Source organism: Penicillium brevicompactum, assembly GCF_028827555.1.
Source record: "Penicillium brevicompactum strain IBT 35665 chromosome Unknown utg000001l_segment0_segment0, whole genome shotgun sequence".
Classification (NCBI taxonomy): Eukaryota; Fungi; Ascomycota; class Eurotiomycetes; order Eurotiales; family Aspergillaceae; genus Penicillium; species Penicillium brevicompactum.
The window spans coordinates 3,465,580-3,485,310 of NW_026623203.1; the positions used below are offsets into that span (position 1 = coordinate 3,465,580).

Consider the following 19,731-nt stretch of genomic DNA (forward strand, 5'->3'; position numbering starts at 1 on the left):
GAGGTAGCTTGCAATTTGCGGTCCGTTCAGAGCTCATCAGTCCACCGAGTCCGCTGACGTCGTTGCTGACTCATCTAATTTTGCCTTTTGAATCGACCTTCAACTATCTGACTAATTATAACCATGATGTAGTACTAAGCTACAAAAAGCACCTTTATGACTCACTTGGCTATGAAAAACACCTCCAAGGATCAAACATAATGATTTGCACTCACTCCTGTTATCAAAGCCTGTCGCACATCTCTATTTAACCAAGGAGAACCTCATACGCAGTACCGCAGATCATAAATGGGTCAACCCAAAATAGATAGATGAATAGATCCATGAACAGGTATTTGATATGTCCATTCCCTATGGTATTGGGCAACTCTCAATGCCGCGAAAAAGACGACAAAGGTTGCTCATAAAAAGTAGTCATATATTGGCTTAATCTTATATTTTGATTGATAATAGTGGAGAGCTACCATCAACTTTGGGGCCTCCTTTTAACTACCTTTTGGACTACCTTTCTGACTGTCTTTCTGAATGTTTTTCTAGGTCTCTTTCTAGCTAATTATCAAGGAAGAAAGTTCTGGCTAAGCCGTGAACATAGAATGAGGGATCCGGCATGAGTATACCCATGAACAGGTAATTGGTATTTCTATTTCCTATTGCATTGCCTTAGATACACTGAGGCTTTACCACTTCTCGATATATGGTCTCAGATCAAGCTCAAATGCAAAGGTAGTACGCGGCTGAGTATGCAAATGCCAATACGAATCCGCAATCTGTACCACATCAGCACCTGTATCTCATGGCTCTGGAAAGATAACTTACTGCGTCCGGGTTTAATTTTGCATCCTCATGTTCAAACACCCAGGCCTTGGTCCTGGGAATATCAATCACACCGTCGATGATAGTGTGTGAAACATGAAGCCCCTGCGGCCCGAATTCACGAGCCAGTGATTGCGCCAGTGCACGCAACGCAAACTTGCCCGAGGCAAATGCTGCGAAGTTAGCCGAGCCCTTGAGACTAGCGGTGGCTCCAGTGAAGATGAGAGTCGGTGGGTATTCCGACGCCTCACGGGCTGCCAGAAGTAGCGGAATAGATCGCTGGGCAAAATTAAAAGCACCTTGTCTATTGATAGGTAGTTCGTGTCAACGATGGGTACCTAAGCACTTGAAGCAGAAGTAAATAATATTACGCACCCTTGAGAGGCAAGTGCGGTTGCATAGTCCGCTTCCGTCAGCTCGAGGAATGGCTTGCGAACAAAACCGCCACCGGGGTTGAAGACAGCAGCAGCTACCTTTTGAGATGGGTACTGCTCTGCAATCTTGTCAAATGCGGCGTGCACACTCTTGGAGTCGGAGACATCGGTGGGGATGCCGAAGGCTTGACCCCCGCTTGAATTAATTTCTTGGACCACTGGGTCATAATTGTCTGGGTTTCGAGCGAGAACCACCACAGAATAAGATTTGGCGAACTTCCTTGCGATTGATGCGCCCTATACTTGAGTCAGATTCCTGTTGTGTATAATGTACATTGTATCCATGGATAGAGCAATGTTCAGGAAAGATCATACCGTGCCGGGGCCAACGCCTGCAATAATAGCGAGTGATTTGGATGCCATGGTAAATGTGTAAACGAGTTGGGCTTTTGCTCAGAGAATGAGAATGGGGGATCTATAAATACTGCAGCCGGGGGTGAAATATCCCCGAAGCTTAGAAATGCGGCGGGGATTGATCATCAAACTGGCGGATGATATCATCTCAAAAGAATTGGACTGGCTCTTCCCCGCAAAGAAGAAAAGATCACATTTCAAAGGAAATGAGACAATTGCGATGAATAATCAGTTTATTATTGTACTCAGTACTCCGTACCGAAGGTCGATCTTCGGTGTTTGAAGTGCCAAAAGTGTGACTGCGGAGTACTTACTGGGCCCCGCCTCCTCCGAGTCCTCCCTTCTAATTTACCCACACTATAACACAACTCGCTCAATTTTAAAATTTTGGCATTCATTACGAGATCCAATCTGATCAGGGTAACCGTGAGTTGAGAAGATGCATAACAAGGTTGCAAGTGTGATGGACGTGCTTTTTTCATAGATGCTAACAATTGATTAATCTAACAAGCCTCAGTCGCAGCCAAAACGACGATGATAGTTGCTTATAAACAGGAGTAGTTATGTATTTGCTGAACCTGCAAGGCTCTTATTGACATTCTTAGACGCCTTTTAGTTACTTCGAAATTGACAAGTATCTATGGATGCAATATTTCGATTGGCAACGGAAGAGAGTGGCTATTATAGGCTTAGGGAGCATTTATAATTTGGCTGTCTTTTGAGCTGTCTTTTGAGCTCAGGTTCTTACTGTCCAATTGTTGACTACCTATAAGTCTTTTTTCCTCAATCAACCATAATTACTCGATAATTGGTTGGAAGGACAGTTGAAAAGACAAAGTGTGAGTGACCTCGGAAGTACATCTAGTAAACATTGATCAATGCTGATGTTAATAGAAGAGATGGCGATAAATGCCGCGCAAATTGAGTCAATACGTAACTACTCCAGATGACAAGCAACCATTGACGTCTTTCCGGCGCATTCAGGCTTGTAATGTGTACTCCAATGCATAGCTAAGAGCTATAGTTGGCTGCTCCACATCTCCCTCAACGACCCAGATGCTCACGCTAAACCTCTTTTGGTCAACTTCCCGAATTTCCGTTATCTGCCTAAGGCCCTTATCGATAAGACAATAATTTTCCCTTCGCAACTTGAGCTCACTTCAACTTAGACTCAACTCAAATAATTATGGCCGAGGAAACCCTGTTGACTGATTTGTGCTCGATATGGTATGTCAGCCCCACAACTTCCAAGTTCACCTCATCTAACGTCCCCTGTCTGCAGCCATGTCAATCCTCCCAAATACCGATGCCCGCGTTGCTCAACACGCACATGCTCTCTGCCATGCACTCGGCGCCATAAGCTCTGGTCGCAGTGCTCGGGCGTTCGCGATCCCGCAGCATACCTGAAGCGCAACGAGTTAGCCACTGAATCCGCATTTGACCGCGATTTCAACTTTATCACCGGCATCGAGCGCAGCCTCGAGCGAGCGGACAGAGACGCCGACAACCGCGGTATCGACCTGACACAGAGTGTCCAGGCCGACGAGCCTGAAGCTGGTGACTCCAAGGGACCAGCGACGGGTTGCAAGAGGAAGCATCCGGGCCAGGGTCTTGCTAAAGGTGAAGCTGGATTCTTGCGTGGTGCCGAGGCCGGTGGTGTGAGAGTTATTCGGGCTCCAAAGGGAATGTCAAGGAATAAGCAGAATGGATCGCGCTTGCATCCCAAGTATGTTGTGAATATGTTGATGACACTCTTCATTTGACTAACTATTACAGACATAAATGTCTTTCTTGGACAGTGGAGTGGATCACTGCTGATGGCGTCAAGACCATCCGGAATCCTGTCGTGGATACATGCTCTGTGGCTGAGGCCTATGACCGATGCTGTCCTCGCCCGAAGGCGCCGGTGTCAGCTCCTGCGCCCGCTCTGAAGGATGAAGACAGCAAAGATTTTTCGGAGATCCCCGTCAAGACAGAGGATGGTGACCACGACGCATCCCAGGAATTAATAGCTGAGGATCCCGCGGAGACTCAAATGGAAATCAAAGTCGAGCAGCCCTCTATCCCAGAAGCGCCGGCAGAAACTTCGACAGAAATACCCAGTCAAGGAGTTGACCCAACGCCAGACCAGAGCATCGCCCCACACCGTGGTCTCTTCTTCTACATCCATCGTCCACGAACAACAACCAAAAAGCCCGTGTTGGCCCCCCTCTTGCAGTCCGCCACTTTGAACACAATACTTCGCAATCGGACTGTGCTCGAGTTCCCCACCATCTACGCACTCCCGGACGGGCCAGAGACATTACTTGCAGATCAAAAATCCTCGCCGTTCATTCTTGAAGAAGAGTATATTCGGACAGCTGAACCTGAAGAAGTGCGCAAGTCCACAGCAAGTGACGAGGACGACGCGGCTGAGGATGAACCTCTACCAGAATCTGCCGTGAATCCCCAAGGCGTGGATGAGAGGAAAGTTTTGGAGGTATTGAACCAGGACTTGTTTGAGCCAGTGCCGGACACTGATTCTGTAATTTAATAATGTATGAATGAGGAAACAGATTCTTGTCGCATCAATCCGTCATCGAACGTTTGTAGGCACCGCTTTGGGGGAAAGAGCAAAGCTGTTCAGCGCGACTTCCTCGTCTATGGCCCGTCAAGTACGGCCCGCCTCAGTGGAGTGTCTTTGTTTTGGATTCTAGTTGGATTCTAAGAACTTGGACAGACACAATCATCATGAGAACCAGCGTCTTTACCACCGCGATCGTCGGAATCTGTCTCAGTGCAGCCTCTTCTGCGTTGGACCTTAAGGCATCACACACCCCATACAAGAAGCCACCACAAGGCTGCGACTGCTACACTGTCTCAGGTCCTGACCCGGGTTATTTTCAGCACTACAAGCTCTGGGACTTTCGGTCAGTGGATTTGAAGAAGCACGCTCACCTGAATCTATCTGAGCCCATCGTAGACGGTGATGGCGAATGGGACGAATGGGACGATTTCGAAGAAAGCATCGATGAATCCGAGATCAACCTTCCGCCTGAGACCAGCGACATAAACCAGCCCGATCCCACCTCCTTGGTCTTCTTCAAAACAGCATTTGAACGAGATTGGAGCAGCCAAGCATGGAAGCGCAAAGGCACACCCAACGCCCCGGTTCTCATGATCAACTCCAAAAACAACATTTTTCTCACCAGAGACTACGAGCGCGATGACCCCCATGCCACATACCTTGTTCTGCGCACCACCCGCCACGATGGGTACACATCTACAGCAGAGATCGAGACCCGTCTCCGCAACATCTACCGCTGCTCATTACGAGTCCGACTGCGCTTTTTGCCTGCCGACTTCGTCATGGCGCAACCGCCTCAGCCGCGAGAGTGGCCGCCTCTAGCCCCTGAACGCCACGCCAATACCCGTTTGAATAACCCAACTGTTGGCGGCGATTACAGAATACCAATTCATGAGGATTTGCCGCCGTCCGGTGCCTGTGCTGGAATTTTCACTTACCATGACCGCATAACGGAATCAGATATTGAGATTCTGACTCGAGATCCATCTCATATCGTCCACTATGCCAATCAGCCTGACTATGATTTCGAAACTGATCGAGAAATCCCCGGCGCCAGTACCATTGCTGAGATTCCTGTGCCGTGGACTACGTGGGCTACTCATCGGTTGGATTGGTTTCCTGATATCTCGCGATGGCTCGTCAATGATCAAATCATAGACGCTAGGACTTACAGGGTGCCCAACTTGCAGAGCATGATTGTCCTCAATCTTTGGAGTGACGGGGGATTCTGGACGGGTGATATGAGGCTTGGGGATAGTATTTATATGGGCATTGAGTACATTGAGCTGATCTACAATCGATCCTCGGATGTCGCCGACGTTCTCCGCGCGCCTCCACAGAATCCACTTCAAAACGACATCAACATTGACCCTGGCCAATTATCTGCATCTGACCCGGGACATTTCATATGCAAACCGGGCAAAGAGGGTCGTGAATGTCGGAAACACAAGTTCCTGACTAGGCCTCGGGCGGAATCTTGCCACAAGTCCTGCAACATTGATGAGTTTTGAGGGGAAGTGGCCTTTGTATTGTTATCCATCATTCTTTCGGTTTGTAGTGAATTGCAGAAGTGTTTTCTTCCAGCTATATTCCGTGAACGATCGAGGATATGACTATGTTGTATGTACAAAGATGGAAATCAAGAGTGAAGAAAAGACCCGATGTGATCAACGTGGGGCTCGCGTCTTGGCTTCCTCAAAAGGCTTAGTCCACTTGGATGTATGAGCACGGCAGTTTTCACTTTTCCAATCTCACACCTCAAGGGTCTACGATGTCAGAGGGCGATAAAGCTTCGGTCTCATGCTGGACATGCCGCCGACGCCGCGTGAAATGCGATCGGCTCCTCCCCGCATGCCAAAAATGCTACAAAGCAGCACAACCCTGCCAAGGCTACACCGAGAAGCCCCTACGATGGGTCAATAGTGTAGCCAGCCGGGGTAAACTGATGGGGAAAACCATTCCAAATATCCCGCAGAGTCAATCAATTGCCCGGGTTCTCATTGACCCTGTCTTCCAAGACCTCTCCCCCGCCAAGCGGGGCTATATAAGCTACTGTGAGCACGACGTGCTAAGCCGACATCTGAGTCAAAAGTACTGAACTGCCTAGTTGATCAACACTGCTCTGCAGAGAGTACATTGTTTCAGAGCATGCCCACAAATCCATTCAAGGAGTTTATGCGTTTGATCCCGACAAGTGCCGGGCTTCTCTATACCATAATTTCAGTGGCGGCTTTGCATAAAGCACAACGACATGGATCGCTAGACCTCGAGGCTCCTGTTCGGTCCACCGAGCTGACATTAACGACATCGCTGCCTTCGCCGGAGTTCTATGATGCGTTGGTCAATAAACAGCAAGCATTATATCATCTCCGAAAGGAATTCCAAGACCCCAACGTCTCCAACCATGACGGACCAATCGCTTCAATTCTTATGTTTGTCTGGCTTGAACTCATGGATTCCGGAAGAGACTCATGGAAATATCATCTCACTGCCCTGAGGCGCATTGTCCAAGCAACTCTTGTTCCAACAATGGATCAGACGGGTGGCTTCACTTCAACCTTCTGGAGTAGCTGTCAGTACTTTGAAATGATCTTCGCCACGTACGTCCTCTCCTCCTCATTGGGGGATACCAAACTAACACACCCAGCTATGAAATCCTGGGTTCAACATTCGTTAAACCCTCCCAGCCTTACCAGCCATTATTCACAACAATGTCAATAATGCATATTCTCAAGCTCTGCGAACACCAAACCTGGGTCGGATGTCCAGCAGAACTTCTCTATCTAATATCACTAGTCAACACGGTCCCCGAAAGCGACGAGCAAAGCCTTTCATTAAAATCACATATCGCAGGACAACTTCAATCGTTCTCGCCTCACAGATGGTCGATCGCAGATACGAAAGTCCCTCGTATGATTGAAAGGTATCATTTTGCCTGTGTTTACAAAGAAGCCATTGCGATCTACGTCTCGCAAGTGACGGCGCGATGGACCGAAGAGCCCTTTTCGAATCTTTATACCCGGGACTCTCTTGATTCGACTATTCAACATATGAGCTCGATAAGTACCGATGACCCGTTCTTCAAGGCACTGGTCTGGCCGGCTTTTGTTATTGGTGCTGAGGCTAGAAATGAGAGTCAGAGGAAGGCTGTGTTGGAAGTTACTGGGCATTTGTGGACGGCGTGGCGGGCTGGAAATATTCGCAATGCTGTGCATGTCTTGAAGCAGATCTGGGCACGTGGGGATAAAGAGGGGTGGTCAATGCCGTGGATTGAATATCTCTATGAATGGGGTGAGGATTGGATGTTTGTTTAGCTGGACTTTGGAGACTTGTGTATATAATGCTTTATGAATGTATGATGAACGAGTCTAATAGAAAGGTTGTTTGTTTGTTTTTTACCGGACTATGTTCCTCGGGAGGTGGATAAATGTACCTATTGCCCAGACTGATACATATTAACTATGAAGCCCTAGAGCTGAAACCTGGGCATTAGGTAGACCTTATAGGTCGAGCTAATTCTGTCCAGGTAACCGGCGTAGTTACCGTTACCACGGAGTAACGGTAACTACACTGGTTTTTTTATAGCTCCGTAGAAGGTCTACGGATCGTTTCCCACCTTTGTCACCCTCAGATACATTTATTATTTTCTCAGGCATCAGCATCAGGCAGAGGGGAGTACAATTTGCGAAAGGGGGGTCCAAACATCGACAAGAGGAGGAGAGGAGGAGGGTGGAGTAGTAGTCCTCTTTATTTTATTTTTATTTTGACCTACGGCGCCGGAGAAACGAAATACAAGTATCGGACGAATGGATCATATGAGCTGAATGGGAAAAGGAAAGGCTGAAGTACAAGTACATTGCTCTCATATAGACGTAAGGCACGCCCATTGCATGATTAGAAAAGAACGCCTGAGTAATGCTAAACGCCAAAGAAAATGGAAGAAGCTGATGTCGGCGGGCATTTCCTTCTGTCAACTGTATTGTTGTCGTGGTAGGAACAGTGGGGTATCATTCGAATTCATTTGAGGGGGAAACATCATGTAGAAACGGTGCACAGAGAGAACATTGACCGTGCTTTTATTGTGTTTGGTAGGCGCCTCAAGATAGCATTGTTTCGTCTGAGAACGAAGAGCGGACTCATCATGATAGGTTATGAATGTGGTGAATTGCATGAGTGAGAGAGGAATGAGAAGGCATGCACACGGTGCTGCCAATGTGCTATTGGCGGAGAGAGGGAGAAGGATGGGGTCGATGAGTGGCCGCTCTTCGCCGGCCCAGAGACATGCTGTGCGGACAAGGGCTGCTTGCCATATGGACAAATCTGCCCAAAAAAGGTTGTTGGGACCAGGTCGTCAATGCACTTCTGGATGCGCGTTCCGGAAATCGACCAATGGCGATGAGTATGCCAAGCGGATATTGACAGGATGAGCAGGGCGATGATGAAAGATAAAAAAAAATAATTTGACCACGCTCGTTTACAGCAAGAGGAGACCTGCCGGATCTTGTGGAATAAACTCCCCATGAAGGCCGCCATTCATAAGCTCAGCGACGATCTTCCTGCGAAGAAGAGAGGTATGACTTGGCCCAAAGGCCGTAGGCTCAATACCGAGGGCGATTGCTTTCGCGTTCATCAACAGGAAGACGCCGCAGTCGCTCATGTTATCTTGTTGTGAAGAGAGGGATGCAAGAACAGTCCACTCTTCTTCTTTATATTGGTCCCCAAGCTCCCCATGGAGCCACTTTTTGATGCGAGTCACTTGAGCAGAACCGGCAGAGCCAAGTGAGTCAAAATACTCGATTGTACGATCTGCCGGCCTCACAACCATGAGGGTCCAGTGATTGACCTCATGTACAGGTATGAAGACCATATCGACATTAAGCAGATCGGCACCACCGATCTTGGCTCGTCTCGCCCATCTTGCCACGCCCGCATATCCCTTGTCACGCAAGGTAGAGTAGAAAAAGGTGTTGAAGGAGTGAAAACGTGGTTTATCTTTGGGACCTAAGTTTCCGTTCAATTCGCGCAGGTAGTGAACGAGTAAACCGAGATAGGAATTGATAATTTCATCGTTAAGCCATGCCAGCGGGCGAACGCAGGTTACAATATCCTTTTGACATATCTCATCTCCGGTCAATGACCTGGCGATGACTTGGGATTGCGCGCATTGCACGGCATTTTGTACTTTCGTAAGCCACGTTGGTGAGAGTGACCGTACGGGCTGACCACGCGGTACAACTCTAGACGGCCTGTGGCGATCAAGCTCTCGAGCAAGTCTTTCTTTTTCTCGTTTCTCAAATTCCGGCGCGTACCAAGATGCGATGCGATTGGGTGGAATCGGCTTCGGTTTGGGGTTGAACAGTTGTACAGCAGACACGGGTCCATGTGGGGTCCTTGAAAACTCGCGAGCGCGTTGCTGCCATGGGTCGTCGATCTCCATGCGATCATCCCGAACTCGCTTGACTTTCGGCGGACTGGGCGGTGGGGTCCGCTTGGGTGTTGGCGGGCGAGACCGATACGCGGGCCATCGTGGATGAAGGTGAATCCCAAGGTCTGTGACGAGTGCAGGTTTTGTGTGACCATCAAGGTCCATAGGTTCCCATTCTTGAGACGAAGCTTCCGCTTCCTCGGTTGTTTCGCCATAGGGATCGATTGGCTTGAGACCAGGGGACTCGGGTGGCGTCGATGGGAATGCTCCCGGGAGAGATATATCTGGTGAATTCGTTCCTGGATAACAGATCAGTATGCGCGACCGATGTTTGGAGACTGTCGGAGGCCATTACCCTCTTCGTCGCTAACAGGAAGTTTTGGGGCAACAAGGGGATTTTGTTTTGCCTCGGACGACTTTGGGGATTTCGAAGCGGAGCCACGTCGGTGGCAGAAGTACCAGCTAAAGAGCCCCATGGTGATGCGAGAGGGTCAGAGTCTCGAGAGTGCAAGGTAGAAGAGCTACTCGTCCGATGACGCGCTTCAAGCAGAGAGGGCGGCGGGCAGATGGAAGTTGAGTTGGTGCAGGAGAAGTGAGCGAGTCAATGGGGAGGATACCTCATCCATAACTCATGGCAGGAAAGTCTCCAGGAGGCTAAGATCGAACGACTGGATCCATGTCAAAGAAGGTATTCCTTAGAAGCAACCCGTCGGACCGTGGACGCGATTCTACGTATTACGTCAGCGGGAAGCCGGGGCCACACTTTGTCAGGGCGATCTATATCTTTGGCGTCTCTGCTGTACATTCTACAACTTGATTGTGCTTGATTGTATTGAAGATGAATAATGAGCCCTGGATTGTCGGCGCGTTAGGCTTTGTGTCTAGTCGGGAGATTAAACAGATTGGTAAAGCGACAAGACGCATGTTCATTCATTGAAACGTTCCTTTGATGGGCCTCGTGCTTTATTTTGGGTTGCCTTTCAATAATTGGCTGTTGGTCATTGTGGTCATACCGTTTCGATTCTATAGAACCACAGATATAGATGAATTTCACGTCCAATGCTTATGTACGTGGGTAAAATAAATGATACCCTATGGGCCTGCTTCAGACAGCCCGCTGAGTAGGAAGCAAGCCGAATGCGTTAGGGTGATAAAAGAGGCAGGTGTGGTTTGGTCGGTGGACTTCAAACTCCAGGAACTCCGAGGCCAATGAGATGGAACAATAGGGGGGCGACTTCGACAACGACCCATGGAATGCCCGCATAGACAATCAGCTTAGTGACAACTTCCACATCGTAACGTACGCGAGGTTTCTTGATCTGCGAGAAGACCTCTTTTTCATCCCGCTTGCCAGCTTCAAAGTCAAGTGAAGGGAACGGGGTCAAATGCTCTTTGGGGCTCACATCAACCGCAGAGGAACTAGGGCTACCTCTTCCCATCATTCCTTCGTAATCATCGAGGGTCGTGTTCTTTCGGGATAGGACAGGCGTCCCGTTGGGCTTGTTCTCGCCCTCTGCAACCGGGGAAGCGCGATTACCCCCGGATTGACTCTCGCGGCGGCGCTTTTCACGGTAAGCCAGCGTCTCATACGCATCGGCTTCGGACTGTGGGCCGACGGAAATGGCTCGGCGGCGAGGGTGGCGCATTGTGGCCATGAGATTGGGGATGTCGGAGATGTTGGGAAGGACATCGTGGTCCTTCAGATTAGTTGGAACGGTAGTGTATTCCCTACACCTGTTAGAACAATCATAGTGCTAGGCCGGGATATTAGGACTCACGAAGCCGTAGTGAAAAATCGACGGGGCAAGAGAAGGCCTAGCTTCTCCAATGTTCGGAAGATGGGTGGGAGGATGCGCAGCAGAGCGGGTTTTGTCACCGTTCTCCAGGCGAAGATACACAAAACACCCAGCACAAGGCGTATGGCAGTTTTGATCCAGCCGATGGACTCCAGATCATAGGGAATGGAGCCAGGTGGGTAGCCATCCCAGATTTCAGCGAAATGCCAAGACGAGACGTCAACGCCCAGCATGACTCCGGCAAATGCAACGCTATCGTCAAAGCAGGGGCAGTCATCGGCCGGCTCTGGGTGAACGCGGACAAGGGATATGATTAATATCGCAAGCAAAGAGATGTCTTTCACTGACGCAGAGACTATAAAGTCTTCAAACGCAGGTCCATAATGGAATTGCACGAGACCAATTGCGGCACCCATCGCACATCCCACGGTACAATCCAACATTCCATGCATTCCACAATACAGTCGACCCAGAACGATGGAAACCACGTATATATAGGTGACGGCCTGTAGAAGGAGCGTAACCTGTGCACTGAGAGTCGATTCCGGGGAGCTGAGCAGACCGAGTGCATATACCGCGACGGAGACCGCATTCGTGGAGTGCGTCGAGGGGAACCCGTATTCGAGCGCCGCAGACCCGGACATGGTGATGCGCTGAAGCGGCGGAGAAAGCGGCCGTGGGAGACACAGCAGATCCTTCAAGAAACCACTCCAAAAGACGCCCGATGCCAAAATGTGAACCAATCTGCCCATCTCTGTCAGCTACAAGCTGCTAGTCGCAGTTTCGCTCCCAACACATACCCGCGCCCCATGCTGGGCGAACCACACCAGAACAGGAACGGCAAGAAGACCATGAAGAACGTGTGGGTGCCGAGGTTGGCCGTGAAGGCGAAATATGAGTCAAGCGTTGGCGTGCGCACTTTCTCCTGCACCCAAGCTAAGTATGGGGTTTCATATCGAATCAACGGGATAAGCTGTTGCCGGGGCCAATACCGCCAAAGAGGCAAACGGTTCGAATCTGAGTCGCAAACGCGCAGTGGTTAGCGAATATTGTACGGAGGGTTTGCTATGGACACGAGAGGAAGTCCGATCGCATACAATGGTTCAGGCTCTTCAGCCCAGCATCGGGCTCGGGCTGATCTGCTTTGCTCTTGCCCATGTTATCGATCTAGACTGCGCAATCGGATGAATTCCATGGACAAGCCGCTGGCGATTCAAAGCGAAGCTTATAGGGATCAGAACATAAGGAGCGAATGGAAGTTGGATCAGAGGAAAATAATATCGGACTCGGCGACAGTTGAGATCATCCGCGGTTCAACTTTGGCGGGCCCCTGATGCCTGGGGCCCCATGTGCTGCTTAGTCACAATCGCTCAGAGCCTCTGTACAGCGTGCATAGAGTACGAGTACGGAGAACGGGGTGCTCCGAACAAAGTAATTCGTAGTCAGAAAATGGATCCATGCTGGGATTGCTGACAGTTTATTCCAAGGTTCTGGACATGGTGACAGGTGAGCTCAGCTGAGGGTGCAATGGCAGTAGTGTTTTTGTACATAATTGCTATCGATTTACTCCGTACGAAGTGGGATTGATATTTACAAGATAGGCTCAGGTAATTAATCATTCAGTTACCAATCTACCTTCACATTGTTCCAGGACGCTGATCTTCTAGCCCAGAATGGCCTGGGGGGGTTACTCCCAACCACTCATGAAGCACGGAACAGACAACCCTTGGAGGCCAAGGGTCATATAGATTAGGTTTTCCCACGAGACATCGGTTTTCTCCGGCCAACCTTGGAAGTTTTGCAGGATTTTGGGGCTTTTCGAGGCGAGAACCTTGGAAAAGATGGGGAATCCCGGGACTCCATAGCTGGGGCATGACATGCAGAATTAGGGCAAAGCTACCGTTTTGGATATACTATTTTGGTGACCGCTGAATTCCCAACATCGCCAAGGCAGTCCAATTTACAAACTTGCTCAGGGATATTCGCCTCAAAAAGATTCAACTCTTCAAGAGTAACAATAAAAGCCTCAGGATCGACAATCACATGGGCGTAAACATAAAGTCGATCCGGTTCGAGCTGAACAGTGGAGTCGAAAAGGAATTAATTAAGCGGAGCCACTACCAAGAAAAGAAACAGGATCGGGATAGCCGCAATCAGGGCAAGAAAGTGACAGGATAGCAAGGCTTTGATCGTGGAAAGCGGAGCCCTGGCGTCATATAAACGCGGCCGTTGCTATGACAGCGGAAAGTAAACACAGCTCGTCCAGACCCTCCACCTTCACACTACGGTCGATCCTCTAGATCTTTTAGATCTATCTTCCTTTTTCCTCTCAACTCGTTCTCAATTGTCAATTGTCAACTGTCAACTGTCAACTGTTTTGCACTCAGCTGTGAACCGTTAACCGTTTTCTCCCGTTTGCCACCTGTCACTCATCACATTATCAAGGGGTCAACATTCCGCACTCCACCATGAGCTCTATGTACGACGAACAATACTATGCAGCTTCACGCCGCCGCTCTCTCGCAACCCCTCCTCCATCTCTAACTCCTCGTCACAACCGAGCACGCAGTGACAGTGTCCGTATCAGCCACGGCACCGCCAGCACCAACACCAGTGTTTCCAGTGGACGGATGTCCGAGGCTACAAATATCACCCAGCCGCCCTCCTTTTCAAAAAAGTTTGTCGTGGTGGGCGACGGCGGTTGTGGTAAGACGTGTTTGTTGATCAGCTATTCCCAAGGATACTTCCCAGAGGTAAGTCGCATCAAGAGCTTATGGGAGGCCTCTGGCGCTAATCAATCATATAGAAATATGTCCCCACAGTGTTTGAAAACTACATTACCCAAACAACACATCGAGCCACAGGCAAGACTGTCGAATTAGCACTCTGGGATACTGCTGGACAAGAAGAATATGATCGTCTGCGACCACTGTCCTACCCCGAGACCGATCTTCTATTTGTCTGCTTTGCTATCGATTGCCCCGCTTCCTTGGAAAATGTTGTCGACAAGGTGAGCCATACATTCCATTTCAATTGAATAAATCTAACATTCCACAGTGGTACCCCGAAGTACTACACTTCTGCCCCACCACCCCAATCGTCCTCGTCGGTCTCAAGTCTGACCTCCGCACAAAGCGGACCTGTATCGAACTCCTGAAGACACAAGGCCTGACGCCCATTACACCAGAACAGGGCGAGAACGTTGCCCAGCGCATGGGCGCCAGCTACACCGAATGCAGCAGTAAAGAGATGCGCGGCGTCGACGAAGTCTTCTCAAAAGCCGTGGACCAGGTCATCTCCATCGAAGAACAAGGTTACTCGACTCAACAGACATCTGGCCGCGGCGGTAAAAGCAGCCGCACTAATAAAGCCAGTGCTGCTCCCTCCGGTGGTGGCCCACGCCCCGGGAAGAAGATCAAGAAGCGCACTTGCAAGATCCTTTAGATTGATTCTACGCGCTCTTCTTGCACTCACGACCCCCTTATTTTCTTGCTTGGCCGGACCACAAGCCTGGTTGCTTCGTCGGCTTCCTTGCCGCGCGCCCGTGTATGTGACATGTCGCTGTAAGATGAACAAAGCTGGACATGACTCGGAAAAAAAAAAAAACGACAACAACAACAACTCTTCATGTATCGATACGCTGCGCGACGGTTACTATGATTTGCGATTCCCTTTTTTTCTTTTGCTGGAGGCTGTTTCCTTTATTTCACGTTTGTTTGTTTTTTTTTTTTTTTTTGGCTTGATGACCCTCGTCCCCGTAACATTTATCGGGTCGCTGTGTTTTTCCATTGGTTTGCATGGATCTGGTGTTTTGTTTACGTCTATGTCTGATATGTTCCGTTGGCGAAAGCGTATGTGTTACTTGAACAATTCTTTTACCTCTCTTCCGCTCCTTGTAATCGTGTAAACGTGTAAATGTAGGATTTCTAAAAGTATCCTTGGTATCTAAAAAAGACTAAAACAGACGCCGAGACCCGTCCTGCAGACCGAAATTCAAACCATCACTGCATGCCTGCCGAGTTACTCTCATGCTCGTCCTTGATCGCTTCACTCCCACTGACCTTCCGTTTCCCTTGCTCCTCAACCTCTTCCTCCGGTCGACCCATGAAGTTCTCAAATTGAGACCACAGAGCCTCCACAGAACTAAACTCATTGCCCACCTAGTCCTATCAGCCAGCAATCCTTCACAGGAAATGATTGATGCTTACCGCAATTACGCTTTCCAGATTCCGATTCAGCCGGTTCATATTCTGAAGTACCTGTTCCATGCCCTGCTCGTGTTAGCTTTCTCCCCAAAGCCAAGACTAAGACCAAGCACACTCACCACTGCAATTTCCCTGACGAGCTCCTCGCGCTGCTGCTCAAAGACTGTTGGGGATGCGGTGCGATCACCAGATGCGTGTGACTGGTTCCAGGCCATGTAGAGTTTGTAGTCACCGTGGTGGGTGACTTCGCAGGAACTTTTGAGGACTGTTGCAGTCTGAAAGACGTAGTGGTGCAAGCAGAGTTTCGCTGAAGCTTCTTGTAAATGAAGCTGACACTTGGAATCGGGTTTGTGCAGAGTACACCTTGGGCAGACGCGGTGCGGTGTTCGATTTGTTGACGCGGGTGGGAGGTGGGGTTGGAGGGATTCGCCAGTTGCCGGTTCCGTTGGTTTGATCCAGCTGGGTAACTCTTTGTTTTCTAACTTCTACTTCGATTGGAGGTTTATTTTGCGCTTTATAATATTTTGACATCGGAATGGGCTCACTAATGTCATCTTTCAAGGTTCTATATAAACACACCAAACTTTCTCGAGTATATAGCGAACTGATACGAATCCTGGCTTTGATGTATACAAATTGTGAATTTGATGCCAACCGCCCGAGAGTACGCAAACGCCCACAAATTGAGCATGCGATAAAATTGGAGCTGAGCAGAAATATTACAAGGATATAATAATTATAGACAAGCACCTGGGCATGGAAGGCACTCATTCCAGCTGCTGACGCTCGGCCATGAGGGGTTGATCCAAGCCGGCACTGGCAATAGTCGCATTCCCTTTCATAGATGTCTTCCAAGCCCTTTCACCGCGCAAAAACAGATCATCAATCTGCTCGAGGGTCAGCCGAGCCGTTTCTGGCACGAACAAATACGAGAGTATCAAAACAGCAACGGTGACTCCAAAGTAAAAGTACCCGACGTTGGCACCCATGTTGCCATATTTCGGGTGGAGCATATACGGAGTCCAAAAGGCAGCTCCGAAGCTCCCAATCTCATACAGGCAGGTCGTGTTTGCCTGACCGTAAGTGCGAAGCCGGACACTGTGCATCTCTGCCGAGGACAGCCATGCGCTTGATCCGATGAAACCCCCAAAGAAAAAAGCCCAAAGACAAAGAAAGACAACGACGACTTTCTTCGCTACCGGGTGGCTAGGTCCAAGACCCGTGCTGACGGATGACAATATTAGCATACAAACTGCCATCATGATATAGCCGAAGATCAGCGAGAACCGTCTTCCGCCGTACTCGAGGGCGTGTGGGCCGATCAAGGAACCAGCGAAGATACACAGGCCAACGATGGTGTTGATGAGATATGGATTGTTGACACCGACTCCGCTGAGGAAGAGAGCTGCATACTGCGAGACGAATTGGATACCAGTGATGGAGAGTCCGAACAGTGTCATTCCCGAGATAGCCGTTCGGCGAAGATCAAGACCTCGATAAATCTCCACCCAAGATGTTGTATGACTCAAGCTCTGCTCCAGATCAAGATGCCTCTGCACATCATTCAGTTGAGCCGTCACCTCAGCTGAGCTCGGCTCCAAGGATTTGAAAGCAGCGAAGGACCGACGAGCCTGCTCAGTTTTCTTCCTCACCAGCAGCCACCGCGGCGACTCGGGGAACATCATCGTCCCAAACCCGAGGATCAGCGCGAGAGGGATCTGACAAGCAATAGGCGTCTTCCATTGCCAGTCGTTATCTGCCTTCAAGGTCGCTGATCCAGTACACACCGCGGCGGCACTCACGCTGCCTAGTGCAAGCCCGATATTGAAGACTCCGAGCAAGAGGCCGCGCTTGCTTGCAGCAACACATTCAGAGCCATACACCATACTTGAAGCGAGCAGTTGTCCTATCCCAACACCGCTGATACATTTGCACACCATATAGTGGAGGAAGTTGCCAGCAGTCCCAAGCATACCAGCAGCTCCGACCGCGCACAGCACACAGGCAACTTGTATGGTAGTCTTGCGGCCGAACTTATAGCCCAGCAATCCAGTGGTAGCACTTCCAAGCGCTTGGAAAAGAATTGTGATGCTGACCATTGACTGTTTCAATGTTGTGAGAGTACACTCGGGGCTTGAAGAATCGGGGGTCATTTCACAATGTCCAAATGCGGTTTTGAAAGAGGGCATGATCAACACAGTGCCGGCATAGCTTTGGTCGAAAGATGCTATCAATACTGCTATGGATACCCATATTGCGAGCATGATCATTCGCCATGTTGCCTTCTCGGTATCTTGGTTGGAGATCATATTGAGCGGCCGCGGCCGATGGTTGCTCAAAGAAAGGGCGAATTGGTGGGTTCTGGGTCCATCGATCGGATGTACAAGCTTCGCTCGGCAATGGGGAAGAGATCAAGACAGATCGTAGGGAAGTGCCGAGATTTCGAAGAAAGGGGTCTCTGCAAGGGTGGAACCCTTGCTTGCTTTTTCTCCATAGACGTTGGCGGGAATGCAGACCAGAGTCCCGATAGTAGGTATGCATTGTGATCTCCTTCTTGTTGAGAGCTACATGTAGCTGTAATGAGGGTAGGCCGTTGCTCTGTCGTTGACGTGGAGAAATGGGTCCAAGGTGAGATCTATGAATCATGAGGAATCTTTCAGAGCCGTGCCATGTGTGATTCAGAATCTCCAATAATCGGAATAATTTGCCCAGGTAGGACCAAATAGATATGTTCCTATTTTTGTCTCGAGCTTCTGTCTCCTATGCACAATCATACATTCATTGTGGGGGAGCTCTTGGGGCATTTTTTGTGAAGACTCGAGTTTGAGGACTCCTAGAGCAATGTAGCATGCAGGAACCGCATCTAGCTCCTCTCCCTACCGATCCACCGCTTCTCCGCTCATTTACCCCTCCATTCACAGACACAAGTACAGAAGTACCTGTACCTAGTTACTCTGTACTCCGTACGGAGCACATCGATCCAATATGAATCATGGAGCTATAGTTGTGATGTGGTCGTCGCCTGTGGGCCCATGCAGTGTACCTGGTCAATATTAGGCAAAGTATTATCGCAACACAACATGTGATATGAAAGAAAGTCCATTGGACCAATGCGCACCAGGGCACCCCAGGAATACCCAATCGGGCCGAATCAACCTGACCCAGGATGATATACAGAGTAGTGTACCTGGAGTCTGGACCGGGTAAGAGCTCTGCAACGGAGACGTCCTCCCGACGACGGTCCAGCCATTCAAAGAATTATCTTGAGACAGTCCCTTTCAGAACCCGAAAGATAGCCAGATCCGACCTTTTTGCGCTGCCCTACAAGGACCAGTCAAGGGCCGAAGGTCGGAATGGTCCGGCGCAGGGACAAAGACCGATACCAAGAACAGCAACGAATAAGACCTGGCCCTGTGTTACGGTCATAGCTCGAGAACGAAGATAGTACTCCGTATCACTGCGATGCGTTTTTCCAATTTCCGAAAATGAAAATGAAAATGCACCAATGCCCTAGGCGTCGCACAAACGTTCCACCTCCGATGTACCCCTCTCCCAGGGTTCAGGGTCCACTGGTATAACGGGAGACGGTGAAGATACTTCGGTCTAAGACATTGGATTTGGTACTCGACAGGTGCTAATTTCTGACCTGAGTGGTTGATTCGGTGGACAGGTAGGATTGCGATTCCTTTGACGGTGGCTTGGGTACAGAGTAGGGTTTAGATTTAGAAACCATGAGCTGCAGGCGAACAGCCCTGGAGGCGAACAGGCGAACAGTGGATCGACAAAGGGACTCTACCAAGGGTCTATGCAACGGGTACCAAGAAATAGGTCTCCCATAATGCATGCAGTAAATCCAAAAAGCAGGATAGTTTAGGTCTTGATAGTTCCATTTTTGGGTTCAGGTTTATATACATGTGCCAGTGAGTCACTGAGCATCGACACTCATAATCGTATTCCAAGTCAATTCCCAATGTCCACTCCTAAACCCCAGGCCAAATAATAAAAAAAAAAGAGAAAAGAAAATAACTCATTCATCAGGTCATCAAAGCGGGGCATATCCTTGTCAAGGGGGCCAACAAACGGCCCCGGGCCGAACCAGATCATAGCCGTAACATTGCCCACTCGTTTCAATTCGTTA

At 49.4% G+C, this 19,731-nt stretch overlaps 9 protein-coding genes across 9 annotated transcripts; 4 read left to right on the plus strand and 5 right to left on the minus strand.

The window, feature by feature from the left end:
* Window positions 1-677: 677 nt before the first annotated feature.
* N7506_001107 (oxidoreductase, short chain dehydrogenase/reductase family) lies at window positions 678-1,610 on the minus strand (the record flags this gene model as incomplete). The annotated part of the gene is made up of 4 exons (XM_056950403.1): window positions 678-767; window positions 817-1,117; window positions 1,189-1,484; window positions 1,563-1,610. The coding sequence occupies 4 exons, from the start codon at window positions 1,608-1,610 to the stop codon at window positions 678-680; spliced, it is 735 nt and encodes a 244-aa protein (XP_056816318.1).
* Window positions 1,611-2,825: 1,215 nt separating this feature from the next.
* Window positions 2,826-4,134, plus strand: N7506_001108 (Zinc finger HIT-type; the record flags this gene model as incomplete). The annotated part of the gene is made up of 3 exons (XM_056950404.1): window positions 2,826-2,828; window positions 2,963-3,327; window positions 3,378-4,134. 3 exons carry the CDS (start codon window positions 2,826-2,828, stop codon window positions 4,132-4,134), a joined length of 1,125 nt encoding a protein of 374 aa, XP_056816319.1.
* Window positions 4,135-4,331: 197 nt separating this feature from the next.
* Window positions 4,332-5,678, plus strand: N7506_001109 (glycoside hydrolase family 16 protein; the record flags this gene model as incomplete). The annotated part of the gene is made up of 1 exon (XM_056950405.1): window positions 4,332-5,678. One exon carries the CDS (start codon window positions 4,332-4,334, stop codon window positions 5,676-5,678), a length of 1,347 nt encoding a protein of 448 aa, XP_056816320.1.
* Window positions 5,679-5,938: 260 nt separating this feature from the next.
* N7506_001110 (Zn(II)2Cys6 transcription factor) lies at window positions 5,939-7,481 on the plus strand (the record flags this gene model as incomplete). Its single annotated transcript, XM_056950406.1, has 3 exons — window positions 5,939-6,221; window positions 6,275-6,767; window positions 6,815-7,481. 3 exons carry the CDS (start codon window positions 5,939-5,941, stop codon window positions 7,479-7,481), a joined length of 1,443 nt encoding a protein of 480 aa, XP_056816321.1.
* Window positions 7,482-8,641: 1,160 nt separating this feature from the next.
* On the minus strand, window positions 8,642-10,068 carry N7506_001111 (SUMO protease ULP1; the record flags this gene model as incomplete). Its single annotated transcript, XM_056950407.1, has 2 exons — window positions 8,642-9,891; window positions 9,948-10,068. 2 exons carry the CDS (start codon window positions 10,066-10,068, stop codon window positions 8,642-8,644), a joined length of 1,371 nt encoding a protein of 456 aa, XP_056816322.1.
* Window positions 10,069-10,776: 708 nt separating this feature from the next.
* On the minus strand, window positions 10,777-12,546 carry N7506_001112 (phosphatase PAP2 family protein; the record flags this gene model as incomplete). The annotated part of the gene is made up of 4 exons (XM_056950408.1): window positions 10,777-11,320; window positions 11,371-12,132; window positions 12,189-12,405; window positions 12,486-12,546. The coding sequence occupies 4 exons, from the start codon at window positions 12,544-12,546 to the stop codon at window positions 10,777-10,779; spliced, it is 1,584 nt and encodes a 527-aa protein (XP_056816323.1).
* Window positions 12,547-13,856: 1,310 nt separating this feature from the next.
* On the plus strand, window positions 13,857-14,832 carry N7506_001113 (Rho4-like protein; the record flags this gene model as incomplete). Its single annotated transcript, XM_056950409.1, has 3 exons — window positions 13,857-14,141; window positions 14,195-14,398; window positions 14,446-14,832. 3 exons carry the CDS (start codon window positions 13,857-13,859, stop codon window positions 14,830-14,832), a joined length of 876 nt encoding a protein of 291 aa, XP_056816324.1.
* Window positions 14,833-15,389: 557 nt separating this feature from the next.
* On the minus strand, window positions 15,390-15,808 carry N7506_001114 (DASH complex subunit DAD1; the record flags this gene model as incomplete). Its single annotated transcript, XM_056950410.1, has 3 exons — window positions 15,390-15,548; window positions 15,597-15,659; window positions 15,713-15,808. The coding sequence occupies 3 exons, from the start codon at window positions 15,806-15,808 to the stop codon at window positions 15,390-15,392; spliced, it is 318 nt and encodes a 105-aa protein (XP_056816325.1).
* A 552-nt stretch (window positions 15,809-16,360) lies between these two features.
* On the minus strand, window positions 16,361-17,902 carry N7506_001115 (uncharacterized protein; the record flags this gene model as incomplete). The annotated part of the gene is made up of 1 exon (XM_056950411.1): window positions 16,361-17,902. One exon carries the CDS (start codon window positions 17,900-17,902, stop codon window positions 16,361-16,363), a length of 1,542 nt encoding a protein of 513 aa, XP_056816326.1.
* Window positions 17,903-19,731: the final 1,829 nt, after the last annotated feature.